General features: G+C 35.6%; 3 protein-coding genes and 1 pseudogene across 3 annotated transcripts; 3 read left to right on the forward strand and 1 right to left on the reverse strand.

Moving 5' to 3' along the window:
• The first annotated feature begins 413 nt into the window (after positions 1-413).
• Positions 414-2,781, forward strand: LOC7477999 (lysM domain receptor-like kinase 4). Its single transcript, XM_002310741.4, has one exon. It carries the CDS (start codon positions 461-463, stop codon positions 2,540-2,542), a length of 2,082 nt encoding a protein of 693 aa, XP_002310777.2. The 5' UTR covers positions 414-460; the 3' UTR covers positions 2,543-2,781.
• A 6,010-nt stretch (positions 2,782-8,791) lies between these two features.
• Positions 8,792-10,126, forward strand: LOC112328227 (lysM domain receptor-like kinase 4; annotated as a pseudogene).
• Positions 10,127-10,244: 118 nt separating this feature from the next.
• Positions 10,245-10,771, forward strand: LOC7473143 (lysM domain receptor-like kinase 4). The gene has a single exon (XM_002310740.3). The coding sequence runs from the start codon at positions 10,245-10,247 to the stop codon at positions 10,686-10,688; it is 444 nt and encodes a 147-aa protein (XP_002310776.1). The 3' UTR covers positions 10,689-10,771.
• A 250-nt stretch (positions 10,772-11,021) lies between these two features.
• LOC7473142 (serine/threonine receptor-like kinase NFP) lies at positions 11,022-13,186 on the reverse strand. Its single transcript, XM_024605343.2, has one exon. The coding sequence runs from the start codon at positions 13,020-13,022 to the stop codon at positions 11,157-11,159; it is 1,866 nt and encodes a 621-aa protein (XP_024461111.1). The 5' UTR covers positions 13,023-13,186; the 3' UTR covers positions 11,022-11,156.
• Between the last annotated feature and the right edge of the window lie 2,602 nt (positions 13,187-15,788).

A 15,788-nucleotide genomic window follows, 5' to 3' on the forward strand; every position in this document is an offset into this window, starting at 1 on the left:
TGAGAGCTTGATCTTATGTTTCAAATGAATATGTTGTGGAGGAGTTAAATGCAGACTTATCTTCTGTAAAACCAGAGAAAAGGTGTGGACGACGATGAAACCTAGACCCGAGGGGGTCCTTAGCGTGAGAAATCCCATTTCAGTAATCAGTGATGATTTGTAGCTCAACTTTCTTCTTTTTTTAGTTTACCCGAGTCAAACCAATTGACGTGGCTATTTAACTGAGTTAATTTTAGATCGAGTTTAATAACTAAATGTTAATATGCTGTTTAATTTTTTTTGTTTGATAATGAATTTGAGTCCATTTTAAAAATATATTTGATTTAAAAAATATTAAATATATTATTATAAAAAAATATTTTAATATATTTTCAAATAAAAAATAATTTTAAACACCACATACACGGTAATACCAAACGCATAATCCTCTCCATTCCTATGTCCAAGAAATTTCTCTTTCATGAATTTCAATGTGCAATTATATGAAGAATCTTTCTTCTTTTTCAAGAAAAAAGTTCCTCGTGCAACGTCTCTGCTTTGCCTGAATAGATATCCATTCCTCTTGAACTGTATTTTGCCATTCACACAATTAGTTCTTTCCCAAATCAACATGAGCTTCCGTTCTGTTGTTTCTCCTTTTGCTCTCTTCATTCTTTATTGCTGTTCTTTGATTCAAGCTCAGCAGCCTTACGTGGGGAAAGGTACAACAAAATGTTCAAACACAGAAAATTCCGCTCTGGGGTATTCTTGCAATGGCCTGAACAAGAGTTGCCAAGCTTATCTGATCTTCAGATCCCAACCTCCTTACAGTACTGTTGCCTCCATATCTACTCTTTTGGGTTCAGACCCATCTCAGCTCTCTCAAATAAATTCAGTTTCTGAGACTACATCATTTCCAACAAACCAGTTGGTGCTGGTTCCTGTCAACTGCTCATGTTCAGGCGATTATTTTCAGGCAAACGCATCTTATATTGTTCAATCAGGTAACACTCCTTTCTTGATTGCTAATAACACTTATCAAGGCCTCTCAACCTGTCAAGCTATCCGGAATGAAAAAGGTACACGAACTGTCAATATATTTGCTGGTGAAACACTCACTGTTCCTCTTAGATGTGCCTGTCCTACAAAGAACCAGAGTGATTTAGGTATCAGGTATCTGTTAAGTTACTTAGTCACATGGGGCGATACAGTTTCAATTGCTGGTGTACGATTTGGTGCAGATATCGGGAGAGCTCTTGAAGCTAATGAAATCAGTGAGAAAAATCCCACGATTTACCCCTTCACAACACTCCTAATTCCTTTAAAAAACCCACCAACAAGTTCACAAACTGTAGTGCCACCGCCACCTCCAGCTTCACCTTCACCTTCACCTCCATCACCGTCTCCAAACTCCGACAAAAGCGCAAACAAAACATGGATTTATGTTTTCGTTGGGGCTGTTGGAGGAATTGTTCTTACACTAGTCATTGGAACCATTATTTTCTTCATGCTCTTCCGAAAAAGTAAGAAGCAACCGGGTCCAATTATCGTGTCACAAAGCTTTGAGGCACATGAGAAACCACTCAACAGGAAGTTGGATGAAGAACCTCAGGATTTGTTAGAGAGTGTTTATAGCATAGCTCAATCCATCAAAGTCTACAACTATGAAGATCTGAAAGCTGCAACAGATAACTTCAGTCCCAGTTTTTGGATCAAAGGGTCTGTTTTTCGTGGCCTAATCAATGGTGATTTCGCTGCCATTAAGAAGATGAACGGAGACGTGTCCAAGGAGATAGATTTATTGAATAAGATCAACCACTCTAATCTAATTCGCCTCTCCGGTGTTTGTTTCAATGATGGGCATTGGTACCTGGTTTACGAGTATGCTGCCAATGGACCTTTGAGTGATTGGATTTATGTTAGCAGTAACGAAGGAAAGTTTTTGAAATGGACACAAAGGATACAGATTGCTACGGATGTAGCTACAGGGCTTAACTATCTGCATAGTTTTACTAACTATCCTCATGTCCACAAGGATATAAAGAGCAGCAACATACTTCTTGATAAAGATTTAAGGGCTAAGATTGCGAACTTTTCCCTGGCAAGGTCAACAGATGGGCCGGAAGGTGAATTTGCATTGACAAGGCACATCGTTGGGACTAAAGGTTACATGGCTCCCGAGTACTTGGAAAATGGTATTATCTGTACAAAACTTGATGTCTATGCATTTGGAATTCTCACACTGGAGATAATGACTGGGAAAGAAGTTGCTGCTTTATACAGAGAGGAAAACAGGGAGCTATCTGATGTTTTAAATGGTGTTCTTTCTGAGGAAGGTGGGCTGGAGGAGAGTCTGAGTCAACTTATTGATCCTTCAATGCAAGGGAATTATCCTTCAGGACTCGCCGTTTTAATGGTCAGATTGATTGATAGTTGCTTGAACAAAAATCCAGCAGGTCGCCCAGCCATGGATGAAATCGTGCAGTCTCTCTCAGGAATTTTGATTACTTCTCTGGCCTGGGAATTGTCAAACAACACATCTAGCTACCATAGTTCGAATTAGAGCTCTCAAGAGCAAGGAAGCTGAAGTGAATTCTTTCACCAACTATATACCTTTCGGAAACTCTTTTGTCATTATCCTTCTCCGGTTTTCCATCTAATGGGTTATAGAATGCAGTAGAAAATATTTCTTTTCCTGTATAGCGACACTTGAAATCATTAATCTAGAACTTCTATGATCATAGTTGAAACAAGCTACATATCTTAGCAACTTTTTTAGTAGATTACAGTTCATGTTTTGAATCTGGGGCCAACCAAGGTTGATATGCTTAGAAATTCCTTCTGTTAATCTCATGATATAGACAACGAAATTATGTAATACTACTATAATGAATACCGTGAAGCAGGGTTCAACAGATTACAATTTTTTTTTGATAAAATAACACAATGCGAACAAATATTTAAGGAAATAATATAATTTAAAGAGTTGCAAGTGTAATATGCTATTCTCTCAAATCACAAAATTGTTAGACACAAGATGTAAGATTCAAAATTTTGATCCAAACTCAAATCTAAGTTAGCCAAAACCCAACCTAAGTTAACCTAGGTATATAAGAAAAAGTTGCAAGAGAATTATTTTTCTTTTTATAATTCTTATGGCCGTTTTAACCCTCTTCTTATCAAACAAAAGATTTTAATTTTTAATCTTGAGTTTTTTATTCAAGAAAGGTAGAAGTAACGAGTAAGTGGTTCTATTTCATGTTACTTCGATTATGGTTTGTTTATGGAATTATTAAAAGAAGAGATTAGGGTTTTTAAGGATTTGAAGTTTATGTTGTTAAAATTAATTTATGACTATTAAGGGTTTTGTCATGACCCGAATCTCGGGTCCATGACCAGCAACATAGGAGCGGTGTCGAAAGGACACCCTACTTACGCTAAGCCTTAGAACGAACATATCAAAAGAACAAGTTATTTAAAAATACGTAGCATTTCATAATCTTTAGAAATATTATATTATTCAAAACTAATGAAACCCCAAAGGTGATCAGATGACACCCGAAAGTGACCACTGTGGGATGATTAGTCGCCACAGGCTGATGCCTCTCTCACCAGCTAAGTATACAGAATACTATATGCACATAGGCTGACTATTCTCCGTTAGCATGAAGTTACTAACAAGTCCTATATCAAGGCATAATAGATATTCATAGAATCATCAAAGAAATGTATATCATATCAAATAGAATTTAATTTAACAGAATGCGAGTGTAAATTCAAGAATAAATGAGTACTCAGAAAATAGAGCAACATATACAGATATTCAAGAGATTAACTAATCGTACTCATCATATAATCAATATATATATATATATATATATATATATATTATCACACTCACCCGAAAAATATAAAACTAAAAGGAATGTCAGATGAAAGACTCGAAAATCCTATTAAAGATCATTAGGAGAACCTAAACAATATACAAAATATACTAAAAAAGAACCCAAAAAAACACAAATAAAAGATCACAATGCATAAAATAAAACCAGGTTCAGTATCCTAAGTTTAGGGACTAAAACGATAATTTTCCAAAACAGGGACCAAAACGTAATTTTACCAAATTTGAAGGATCAAATTGTAAATACATAACCATACTGAAATTTCATCTATAAAACATCATCAATTATGTCTAGAACGAACCAGGGACCGAACTATAATTTTCATAAAGTTTAGGGACTAAAATGTAAATTCCCAAAATTAAGGGACCAAACTGAAAATATTCCAAATCAATTATCAGACTGAGATTCATCATCCTTAACCTCATAATAACACTGTACAGAATCTCAAAACACATTTAGTGGTCAAACTAAGTTTTCCAAAGTTTAGGGATTAAACTGTAATTTTCATAAATCAAGGACAAAAAAAAATTTGGTCATCTTCAACCTGAAGACCATTCTGTTCAGATTTTCCAGCAAGGATGAAATGAAATTCTTAACCCATAAAAAAAAATCAATTTAAACAAATCAACTCACAAATCTTTATTTCTAACAACATACTAATCAATCACCTAACATTAAACCATTAATAATCATAAATCAATCTTAACAACAAAAGCTTCAAATCCTTATCAACCGCAATCTCTTCTTTAATCATTTCATAAACAAGCTATAATCGAAAGTAATATGAAAGAGAACCACTTACTTGTTACTTCCACATTTCTTGAACCAAAAACTCAAGATAAAAATATAAAATCTTTGGTTTGATGAGGAGAGGGTCACGACGGCCACAAGAATTAGAAGAGAGAAAAGTAATTCTCTTGAAACTTTTTCTTATATACCTAGGTTAACTTAGGTTGGGTTTGGGCTGACTTGGGCTTAGGTTTAGGCCAAAAGTTTGGGTCTTACAGGTTTAATGTTAAGTGATTGATTTTAAGTATATTGTTAGCAATAAGGATTTGTGAGTTGATTTGGTTAGATTGATTTTTATGAGTTAAGAAATTCATTTCAACCTTGCTGGAAAATCTGGACAGAATGGTCTTGAGGTTGAAGATAACAAAATTTTATTTTGGTCCTTGATGTATGAGAAATTACAGTTTAGTCCCTAACTTTAGAAAAATTATTATTTGATCCCTAATTATATTTTGGGATTCTTGGCAGTGTTATCATTAGGTTGAGGATGATGAATCTCAGTTTGATAATTGATTTGGAATATTTTTAGTTTGGTCCTTCAATTTTGGGAATTTACATTTTAGTTCCCAAACTTTAAAAAAACTATAGTTTGGCCCCTGGTTCATTCTGGATAGAATTGAGGATGGTTTATGGGTGAAATTTCAGTATGGTTATGTATTTAAAGTTTGGTCCAGTTTTGGTAAATTTACGTTTTGGTCCCTGTGTTGGAAAATTGTCGTTTTAGTCGCTAAACCTGGTTTTCTTTTATGCATTGAAATATTTTATTTGTGTTGTTTTGAGAATATATTTTGTATATTTATTGTTAGTTCTCTTAACGATCCTCAATAGGTTTTTCGGATCTTTCATCTGATATTCCTTTTAATCTATATTTTTCTAGGTGAGTGAAATAATCTTTAATATGCATATAATATAAATAAATATGTATGTTGATTATATTATAAGTACAACTTGTTAATTTCTTGAATATTTATATATGTTGCTTTATTTTTCGAGTGCTCATTTATTCTTAAATTTGCACTTGCATTCTGTTGAACTAAATTCTATTTGATATGATATACATTTCTTTGATGATTCTGTGTATATCTATTATGTCTTGATATAGGGTTTGTCAGTAACTCCATGCTAACGGAGAGTAGTTAGCCTATGTGCACATAATATTCTATATACCTAGCTGGTGAGAGAGGCACAGCCTGTGACGACTGATCATCCCACAATGGTCACCTTTAGGTGTCACCTGGTCACTTTTAAGTGTCATCTGGTCACCTTCGGGTGTCATCTGATCTCTGACATGTATTCCACTACTTTATGATAATATGTTTAGTATGTATATGTATATGTATATCAAGATAAATCAACTTGCAAACTATTAATATGTAAAATATCTAAAATGTATATTAAATGTTATTTCCTTAATGAGTTGGTTGAACTCACCCCTCATTCTTAATATTATTTCAAGTTCTTAGTTTCTGATAGCAGGTGGACTTTGTAGAGTGTTCATGCTTCTTCAGTTTTGGTCGGTATGCCTTACTTGTTTTGCGAGGCTTTCCTTTTAGTTTTGATTCGATGTCTTAGACACTCCAGTGTTACCTCATTTTAATTAAGTTTGGATTTTGACAATGTAATGAGTATTATGGATTATTTTTTTTGTTTTAATTACTGATGAGAAGTTTTGAACTATCATCTAGTTTCATTAGTTTTGAATAAAATAATATTTCTGAAGATTATGAAATGCTGCGTATTTTTAAATAACTTGTTCTTTAGATATGTCCGTTTTGAGGATTAGCGTAGGTGGGGTGTCTTTCTGACGCCACTCCTACGTTACCGGTCATGGATTCGGGATTCGGGTCGTAACACAAGATTCAATAAAAAAGAGGAGAAAGAAAAAGACTTATGAATCACACCGAAACTCTGATGATGACACCATCGGTACCGTTGGAAAGATCTCGACAAGCCAAATCCAACGATACCAAAAAAGGTCACCAATGGTGATCATAATGGACCACATGAATGGGCCAAAGGCAAGGGAGCTCTGACTGTCATGACCTGATTCTCAGATCCATGACCGAAATATAGAAAAAGGTCCCCCTTTAAGTTCTTTACCTATACAAATCTAAACATTCAGACATACCTTTTCCTTTTAACTCAATCAAAGCTCTACGCAACATTAGATATCATAATAATTCCATAATATAAATTAATATCTTAATACAATCCTTAATACAAATTCATTAAATGTGGAGTACTAACTAAATATAAGGAATATCATTAATTATAATAAAAAAAGTAGGTTCTAGAAGTCCAATAAAAATGACTTGCTAACAAAGCTACATGCCTGAAAATGATAAATAATGAGAGGGTAAGTTCAAAAATTTAGTGAGTAAATAACATTCAATATACACCTACAAGGTAATACAATAAAGAAGAATATATATAAGTTTGGCTTTATGCTTTTACAGGAGAATTTCACAAGTCATAATAAGAAATATCATCAAGTAAGGCTCATTAGAAAATCAAAATGCAGTGAGCATGATGCTCCAAACTGTGAAATGATCAGTCACTATAGGTTGGTGACTCCCTCGACCAACTAGGATTCAGAACTACAATGTGCACAAAGACTAACACTACCCCTGTTAGCATGAGTATTCTGATTTGCATACCATATGGTCATAATCAAACAAATAGAATCATTATTATAGGCTCAACTCATGCAATTAATCAAATAAGGAGCTATCAATTCAGATATACATAATATCTCATATCAAGAAATCAGTCTTAATGAATGATTATGCTTTATCATAAACAAGAGATAATAAGCAATATATACAACCATAAAGCATAATCCATTTCATATTAACAATTCAAACATCTATATTATTCCTGTTGCATATGGAATATTACTAACTTATCTGACTTAAAAGTAGAATGAACATAGAAACAAATATCGATGGAATCCTACAAATGCCTATTAAGTGAAATATCTAGAGTATACGAATATAAAAGAAGATATACTCAAAACGACTTGAAGTAGATAACATAAGAGATTACAACTCTAAGATTAAAGACCAAAACATAATTATAAAAACAAAATGAATTCCACTCGATCGTTCCCAAATATATCTCAAACTAATAAAACCTAAAAAAGTCGTTCAACCTTCATTGTTAGGTCAACCGATCGACTGAAACTTACCAAATGGTTGACCAAAACTTACCAACCGGTTGACCAAAACTAGTCAAGCCAACTGGTCAACTAGTTGAACGAGATTTTAGAATCCCGATCCACCAGTGTCTCAAAAAATGGCAGATCTCTAATTCAACTAACACCTCAAAACCCTATAACAATTAACCCTTAGCACTTTAATTAACCCATCAATTAAACTAAAAAACATAAACTTTAAAATCCTAAATCTTAATTAATTCAAAACCATAGCTAATAACAACAATTATACATATCAAGATATAAATCTTACCTTAAACACTTATTTTCTCTAACCTCCTTCTCTTTCCTTTATCTTTCCCTCTCCTTTCTTCTTTTTCTTTCCCTCTCTCAGTTCTCTCTTCAATTTCTGATTTCTCTCAATCTTCTTTTGTTTATCTCTTTCTATTTATATTTATCAACAATTATGCAATTACCAAATTACCCCTTACCCATTTATACCTGTTGTCTATTCCTCCAAGGGCATTGTTGCCATTTCCTATTAAAACCTTTCTTTTCTTTCAAAATATTACACTAACAACTTTAGATGGATGGTGTGGCTCACTCCGTTCACCATTGTGTTTATTTATTTTTTATCTCTCTCTCTCTCTCTTATCTCTTCACAAATTACAAGGAGGAGAGGAGAGAGAAAAAAAACAAAGAAAGAAAAAGAAAAAAATAACCCTGAAGGCACACCGAAACTCCGATGATGACATCACCAGTATTGTTGAAAAGATCTCGATAAGATAAATCTAATGACACTAAAGAAGGTTATAAACGATGAATAGAGTGGGCCACACGAGCTGTTCAAAGGTGTTGAGACTCACTTGCCTTTGGGCTGCTCACGTGACCCACTCCGATCAACGTTGATGACCTTCATTGGTATTATTGGATTCGTCTTGTCAAGATCTTTGCAACAGTACCAGTGATGTCGTCATTGAAGTTTTGGTATGCTTTCGAGGTTTTTTTTTCCTTTCATTTTTCTCTCTTCTCTCTCTTTATTGAATTGTATCCAACAATTTTCATAAATTTCATATGTGACTCTCTAAACTTTGTTATTTCTCTAAATATTTTTTTGCACTGAATTATTTTATCAATTTGTTTTACTATGCTAGAATCCCAGAAAACTCCCGAGTTCCTAGTGCTCACACTTTCTCATTTCAATTTTCAAGCAAGTCTTCAGAAAAGATTTCCATAGAAAAATGAATCGGCTTCTTCTTAGTCTCCTGTTTTTCTTCTGTATACCTCCATGTTTTGATGCCCAATAAAGTTATTCAGGAAACAGTCATGGATTGCGATAACTGTGATGCAACTTTCGCATTTTCAGCTTTCCTTTACACTGGAAATGGTAAGAATCAATCCTGCCAAGCCTTTCTCATCTACAAATTTCATCCTCCTTATAACACAATCTCTAGCATTTCAAACCTCCTATCTTCAGACCCGCCTGAGCTTGCTCGCATCAACAATTTCTCAAGTTCCGCTGGTAAGAGGTAATAGTTCCTGCTCAGGGCAATACTATCGGGCCAACACCTCCTACACAATTCCAAGTATCTATAATACATATTTTACAATTGCAAACTACACTTTCGAGGGTCTAGCCACTTTGAACTCTCTTATACGTGAAAACAATTGCAGCGGATTTAGTTTGGATGTCGGTATGAAACCGCGGGTGCTACTCTGATGTGCTTGACCTACAAGCAATCAAACCAAAAATAGCACCATTTAATCATGAAAGATAGCCCAACTGGTCAGGTTTTGGGTTTGGTTCTTAATGGTTACAAGTTCGAGTCCTCTCAAGGCTATTGAAGGTTTATATGATCATTAACTTCAGGGCCCGTGGACATCCACGTTAATAAAAAAAAAAAAAAAATTGCACCATCTATTAAGTTACTTGGTCAGTTGGGTTGATGAAGTTCATAATGTCAGTGAGAGATTCAATGCGAGCATAGAGAGTGTAATCTATGCAAAATAGGTTCACTAAGATGATCCAACTGTTTTTCCTTCTACCACAATTCTCATTCCAATTTCAAATGAACATTCACTGTCCACTACCACCCAATTCTTCTCCTTTCACTCCATTTCATCGGACTCAAGTAAAGGATTTCAAAGAACGATTATAATTGGAATTTCCTTGCTAGTCCTCTCCTCTGTTTTCCCTATGGTATTGTTGCTTTACAGGAAGAAAATTTTTGGAGATAGAAAGGAGAAAAGAAATTCACTTTGCCTGAAGAATTCCTACATGACGTTGCTGAGGGTACATTAGGGGTTGAAAATCTGCAAATTTAAGGAAGTAACGGTGGCTACCAAAGATTTCAACACCCAAAGTAGGTTTCAGTTGTAGACTCCGGGTTATCGGTGGACAAGTAGTAGCGATAAAAAAGATGAGCAAAGATGCGTCTGATAAGGTGACTTTGCTGAGAAAGATCAACCACTTCAATTTGATAAGGCCCTATACTGCATTCAGAGTTGGAATTTTAGGATTCAGATTTGCCTTGGATGTTACTAAGGGGCTTCACTACTTCACTGATCCTACATGCGTGCACAAGCGCATCTGTAGCAATGTTCTGCTCAACAGACATTTAAAGGGTAAAATTGGCAACTTCAGCCTTGCACATTCATTAAAGGAAGAAGAATATATGAGTTCTTCAATGAGGTTGGCTTTGGGGGGAAAAGCTTACACGGCACCTGAGTATATAGAATATGGCTTGGTGACTCCTGAGATTTATGTATATGCTTTTTGGGTTGTTCTGCTGGAATTGGTCACCAGAAAGGAAGCGGTTTTTCCATACAGGATGGAAAAGAAATGCAATTATCAGAAGCAATAGTTTCAATTATGGAGGAAGATGATGGAGAAATTGAACTTGGCAGACTTATAGAACCTTGTCTGATGGCAAAGCACAGTATGAAACTTTTCGTGCGAATGGTGAAGTTGAATCTAGCCTGCTTGGAACAAGAACCAGAAAGCAGACCAAGTATGGCTGAAAAAGTCTCCTCACCGCTGAAGGTTCAAGTCAATGTCTGGTATAAATGTGGACCTATCCAGCGTTCGGTTGACAGATGCTGTAGCATGTATATGTTCCAGAAAAGATGTATTTTACTGTCTATTATGTTGTTTATTGAAAATAAGCTAGAATATAAACTCATTAGGAGGTCAGGTATTTCTTTTATCCGCACAATAAAACAATCCATAACCAAAACTGAAAAAGGGCTAATGTACAAGGATTTTTAAAGCATGAAATATTAGTAGGAAAAGTTCTACATGGACTTGTCTGTCCTGTTACTTCCATGCTAAATCAACGAGCTGTGACAGGGCTGACGAGCCGAGTAAAATCTTCCGTTTCCACCTCAGAAGTCCACCTTTCTAATGTCTCTGGAGATGACTGGGTGAGAACTGTGAGGTTAAAGACAATCTCTGCCATGCTTGGCCTTTCTGAAGACTTTTCCAGTGTGCACAACCTAGCCAAGGTTGCCAAGCTCATGGCACTATCAATGGGATAAAATCTCTCCAAGTTGGGATCCATCCACTTTCTTAACCTCTCCTCTCTTTTCTCTTCCATTTCCAAGACATCTTTTATTTCCCTGCACAACAGAACAATCTCGCCTTTTTCTTTGGTTACCATGGCCTTCTTTCCAGAAAGCAACTCTAACAAAACAACTCCAAAATCAAATACATCATCTTTAGGCATCATCGAGTCTGTGGCAGCTCTAGCCATTGAGAAATTTGCTATCTTTGCCCGAAATGTGGAATCGAGAAGAATATTACTCGTTCGAATATCCTTGTGAACGGTTCTTGGTTGAGTATGTTCATGCAAGTATTGCAGGCCGTTGGCCACATCTAGTGCTACTTGCATCCTTTGCTTCCAAGTGAGGAAACCCACGGAGCTTGAGGAAGATTCAGACTTGGGATGCAACCACTTGTCCAGTGACCCGTTTTCTGCATATTCATAGACCAAGAAGCGATTGCCTTCTCTATCAGATTCAGATGACATCCCCATTAGTTTCACCAGATTTGCATGACTGACTTTCTGCAAAATCTTTAGCTCTTCCGTGACATCATCCTTGGTTTTCTTCACTGCTAAGACACAGCCATTGATGTTGGCCCTATATACTGATCCTCCTATCTTGTAGTGTTCGTGTAGATCCATGGTTCCCTCCATAATTGCTTTAACCTCATAAATGATTGACTTGTCCAGACAACCTAAAACCCCTGGAAGCAGCTTATCCGGCTTGATCTTTGCCTCAAAACTCTCAAATTTCACAGGTTCCTTCGTTTGAATGACATCGCTGGTCTCCAAACAGGAACCAGTACGATCCAAAGCTTTGGTTGCCTTATATGAACAACGCTTGTGGATCAGAAAAGCAACCAAAGGACAGGTAAAAAAAGTGCTTGCTATGCTTGCAGCAACAATGACAATCCAAAGATGCTTAGATCCTCTTCTTTCAGGAGTGAGGTATGGTTGAGAGAGAACTGGTAACTTGGACACAGGGATCACTATCGGGTTATAGACTGCAGCATTAAAGTTATCATAGTTGTTTTCAATCACAATATTACGTTCAGATGCATTAAGCATAGCAGCTACTTTCTTGAGATCATCACCAGGTTGCCACACATAAGTAATGAGATGTTCAATCCCATTCTCCAAATGAGTCCTTGAAGGGCACTTACAGAACAGAGGAAATATAACCTCGTCACCAGCATGCAAGAGGGTTGGAGTCAGACTGCGGTTCAAAGCTTCCACCTCTTGCCAACGGGTGAGGTTCTCAAATGAAATAGTTGAAACCGAGTAGATGCTATCACCTTGCTGGATTTGGTAGGTGATATTGACAAAAGATTGGCTACCAGTGCAACCACAACGTATAGGTACAAGCAAGAGTTGATTTGGAAATAATGGGGTGTCCTCAGACACCAGGTTACTGGCACTTGCTATTAGCGTACGACTGATCCCAAATAGATGAGAAATCTTTCCGAGGTCCAAAAAATCTGGTGGCTGGGCAAGGTAACTAATATAAGTAGGACATGAGGTCGGTGAATCAACAGGGCATGAAAAATTTGTGCCGGGTGGAGCTTGTGCTGTGACATAGGTGGAGAAAAATACAAGAACCAAGAAAAATAGAGCTTGAGTGAAAAAGGAAGAGAGCAAAGAAATTGCCATGGCCATAAGCTTGAATGATTAGACTCTGAAAGAATTTGTCATATGAACTAGATAAAAACATCATTTTGCCAACTCTCGCTTAAGGTTGATGGAAAAGCTAAACAGCATTGTTAGCTTGGAGTTTTTGTTCCAAGTAAGTTAGATTTTATTGTAATGAATATACAAGAGGCCTTGTCTTTAGCTTTGATTTGAATGATTCTCTTGGTTACTTCTCCTTGATGTAGAAATCATATAAAAAATTGTGCCTGGAGTACATATTATATGATGGGCTGACATGTTAATACACCTAAAGGAAGAATCATGACAAAAGCTCCTATAATTATCTAATTTTTTTAGTTTAATTCCGTTTTCTGCTTAGAAATCAGAAGCCTTGTTAGTCACCCTACTATTTTAACACAGAGCCCACAGGGACGGCAATGAGTTGCATTTATTACTAATTCTATAAAGTCAGTGGGCCAATGCTTTAGTGAACAACTAATTTGATGGCTCCTCCAGGACTGTCTATACAGAGATTTCCCAACTACTGCAGCATCAGAATCTGATAAAAATAATCTTTGTATAGAGTTAACTCGGTCCAAAAGTATGCCTACACGCTGCCTTAGTTGTAAGAAATATCCAATCAAGTTAGTTTACATTTGTTGCAAAACAATCAGAACAGCCAACACACGAAAGACAAATACACATATGAAAGGATTTTCCAGTTTAATGATTTGCGACCAAAACAAAGGATCAAATATCTCTTTCACATTGTGTCCTCGAGTGGCTTGACAGAGGAGGTAATTATCCCCGTCCTAAACTATCGTTACTCTAAGAATACATGGAAGAATATAAATTCCATTTTCTTTTTCTCAATATAGAAGGCTGTTAGTAGTAATAAGCAAAGAAAAGCAGTGTAGAGAAAACTCACATGTAGCTCATTAGTTTTCTGCTGGGAAGGAACGATGTTACTCAATAAGAGACTGAATTGCACATGTTCGCAGCCAGTCACTGCTGTTCAAAGAGGTTCTCTGCATATATATATAATATATAGAATATAAATTCCATTTTCTTTTTCTCAATATATAAGGCTGTTAGTAGTAATAAGCAAAGAAAAGCAGTGTAGAGAAAACTCACATGTAGCTCATTAGTTTTCTGCCGGGAAGGAACGATGGTACGCAATAAGAGACTGTGAATTGCACATGTTCGCACCCAGTCACTGCTGTTCAAAGAGGTTCTCTGCATATATATATGTGTGTGTGTGTGTGTGTGTGAGTGCAACACCTTATACGGCATGGTAACAATGTTCAAAAACATGTATCAGGATCAAGATTTATTTAATAGCGTTCGAATTGATGCAGTGGACCCCATGGTGAACCCCAGGAAGTAATGACCTCTTAGGGTCGTTTTTGTTCTTTTAGCAGAAAACCATCTTTACATAATTTATCTGAGAAAATAGTTAGAGCTTAATTGTTTTTGCAGCCACAAAGGGCAGGATGAAACACATAAACTCAAGTCCAGATGAAGAGTCAAAGGAAGAAGTCATTTTTCTATAATGTTATGATGCAATGCAAACATATGGTTTTTTAAGAGATCACTGCATATTTTCCTAATCAATAGCAAACTCTAGCTGGTGCTCAGCTTAAAACAGTTAGAATAAAGATTATAAACTCTTGCGAGATCTTCAGAGTTCACTGTCCACTTATGACCATGCTGTTTATGAGAACAGACTGAATTTATTTTATCACAGCTTTCTTCTACAATGGAAGCCTCTCCTTCCTTCCAAAGACTCTTCACAAGCAAATCTTTTGTTGCAGCATCAGGTATTAAATTTGAGTTCTTCATGTCTTCAAGAATCCTCCACGCAACTACGCAGGAGCAGCGCTCTCACATTTACAATAAACTTGGATCAATACTTTGTACATGTAAGCATCTGGTTCCACACCATCTAACAGTTTCTGCACGGTTTTAATTATCTCCTTGTGATGCAAAGTGATACATCAATCCAGAAAATGTCCGAGTATCTGGGAATATCCCACACAAAATCATCTCTTCAAGCACATCAATGGCATCAGAATCTCTCTTGCACTCGATCAATGTTTGTAAGAGAGATGAATACCAAAACATTAGATTATATTTATTTTATTTTGTTACGGGACCACAGAGTGCTCTGTCCTCTCAGAAGACCTTTAGAGCAGAATCAGCATTCTTTGAAATACCACAGAAGTCAATAATCAATCTATGGTGGTAAAAGGAAACCTTATTACCTTACTTCTTATCTTGGTTATAAGTTGATAAACCAATTCAACCTTTCCATATTTCGCTAAAATTGTCATCATCCTTCGTACTGTATAAATCCCGGCTAATAAGCAACCCAACACAAGTTAACACAGATCGATTTTAATCTTTTCTTGGTTCTTTTTATTTATTTATTTAATTTTAATATTTAATGTTTAATTTTTTTAAATTGATTTTCATGTTTTTTTTCACTTTCGTTTCACATTTATTTTTTTATGAAATCAAATATTTTAATTTCAGTAATCTATTGATCAAAGATTAATATATTTATTAGATTAATATATTTATTAGATTCATGTATAAGAATTTTGATTTATAATTGGATTTTTTTTATATGTAAGGAGTTGGAAAAATCTGTATATTCATTTTTTTCTAAAAAATTTCCTGACTTGTGAAGAATAGGACACCTAGCTAGTTATACAAAAATCTAAATGATGTCGCTAAAACACAATCCACACAAGCATTGTTCACATTCTTATATTTTACTTTGAACTTACT

Source organism: Populus trichocarpa, chromosome 7 (genome assembly GCF_000002775.5).
Source record: "Populus trichocarpa isolate Nisqually-1 chromosome 7, P.trichocarpa_v4.1, whole genome shotgun sequence".
Lineage (NCBI taxonomy): Eukaryota > Viridiplantae > Streptophyta > Magnoliopsida > Malpighiales > Salicaceae > Populus > Populus trichocarpa.

Bases quoted from the DNA above. Each gene is read 5' to 3' on its own strand.
- LOC7473143 (XM_002310740.3), top strand. From the start codon at position 10,245: ATGAGCAAAGATGCGTCTGATAAGGTGACTTTGCTGAGAAAGATCAAC.
- LOC7477999 (XM_002310741.4), top strand. From the start codon at position 461: ATGAATTTCAATGTGCAATTATATGAAGAATCTTTCTTCTTTTTCAAG.
- LOC7473142 (XM_024605343.2), bottom strand. From the start codon at position 13,022: ATGGCCATGGCAATTTCTTTGCTCTCTTCCTTTTTCACTCAAGCTCTA.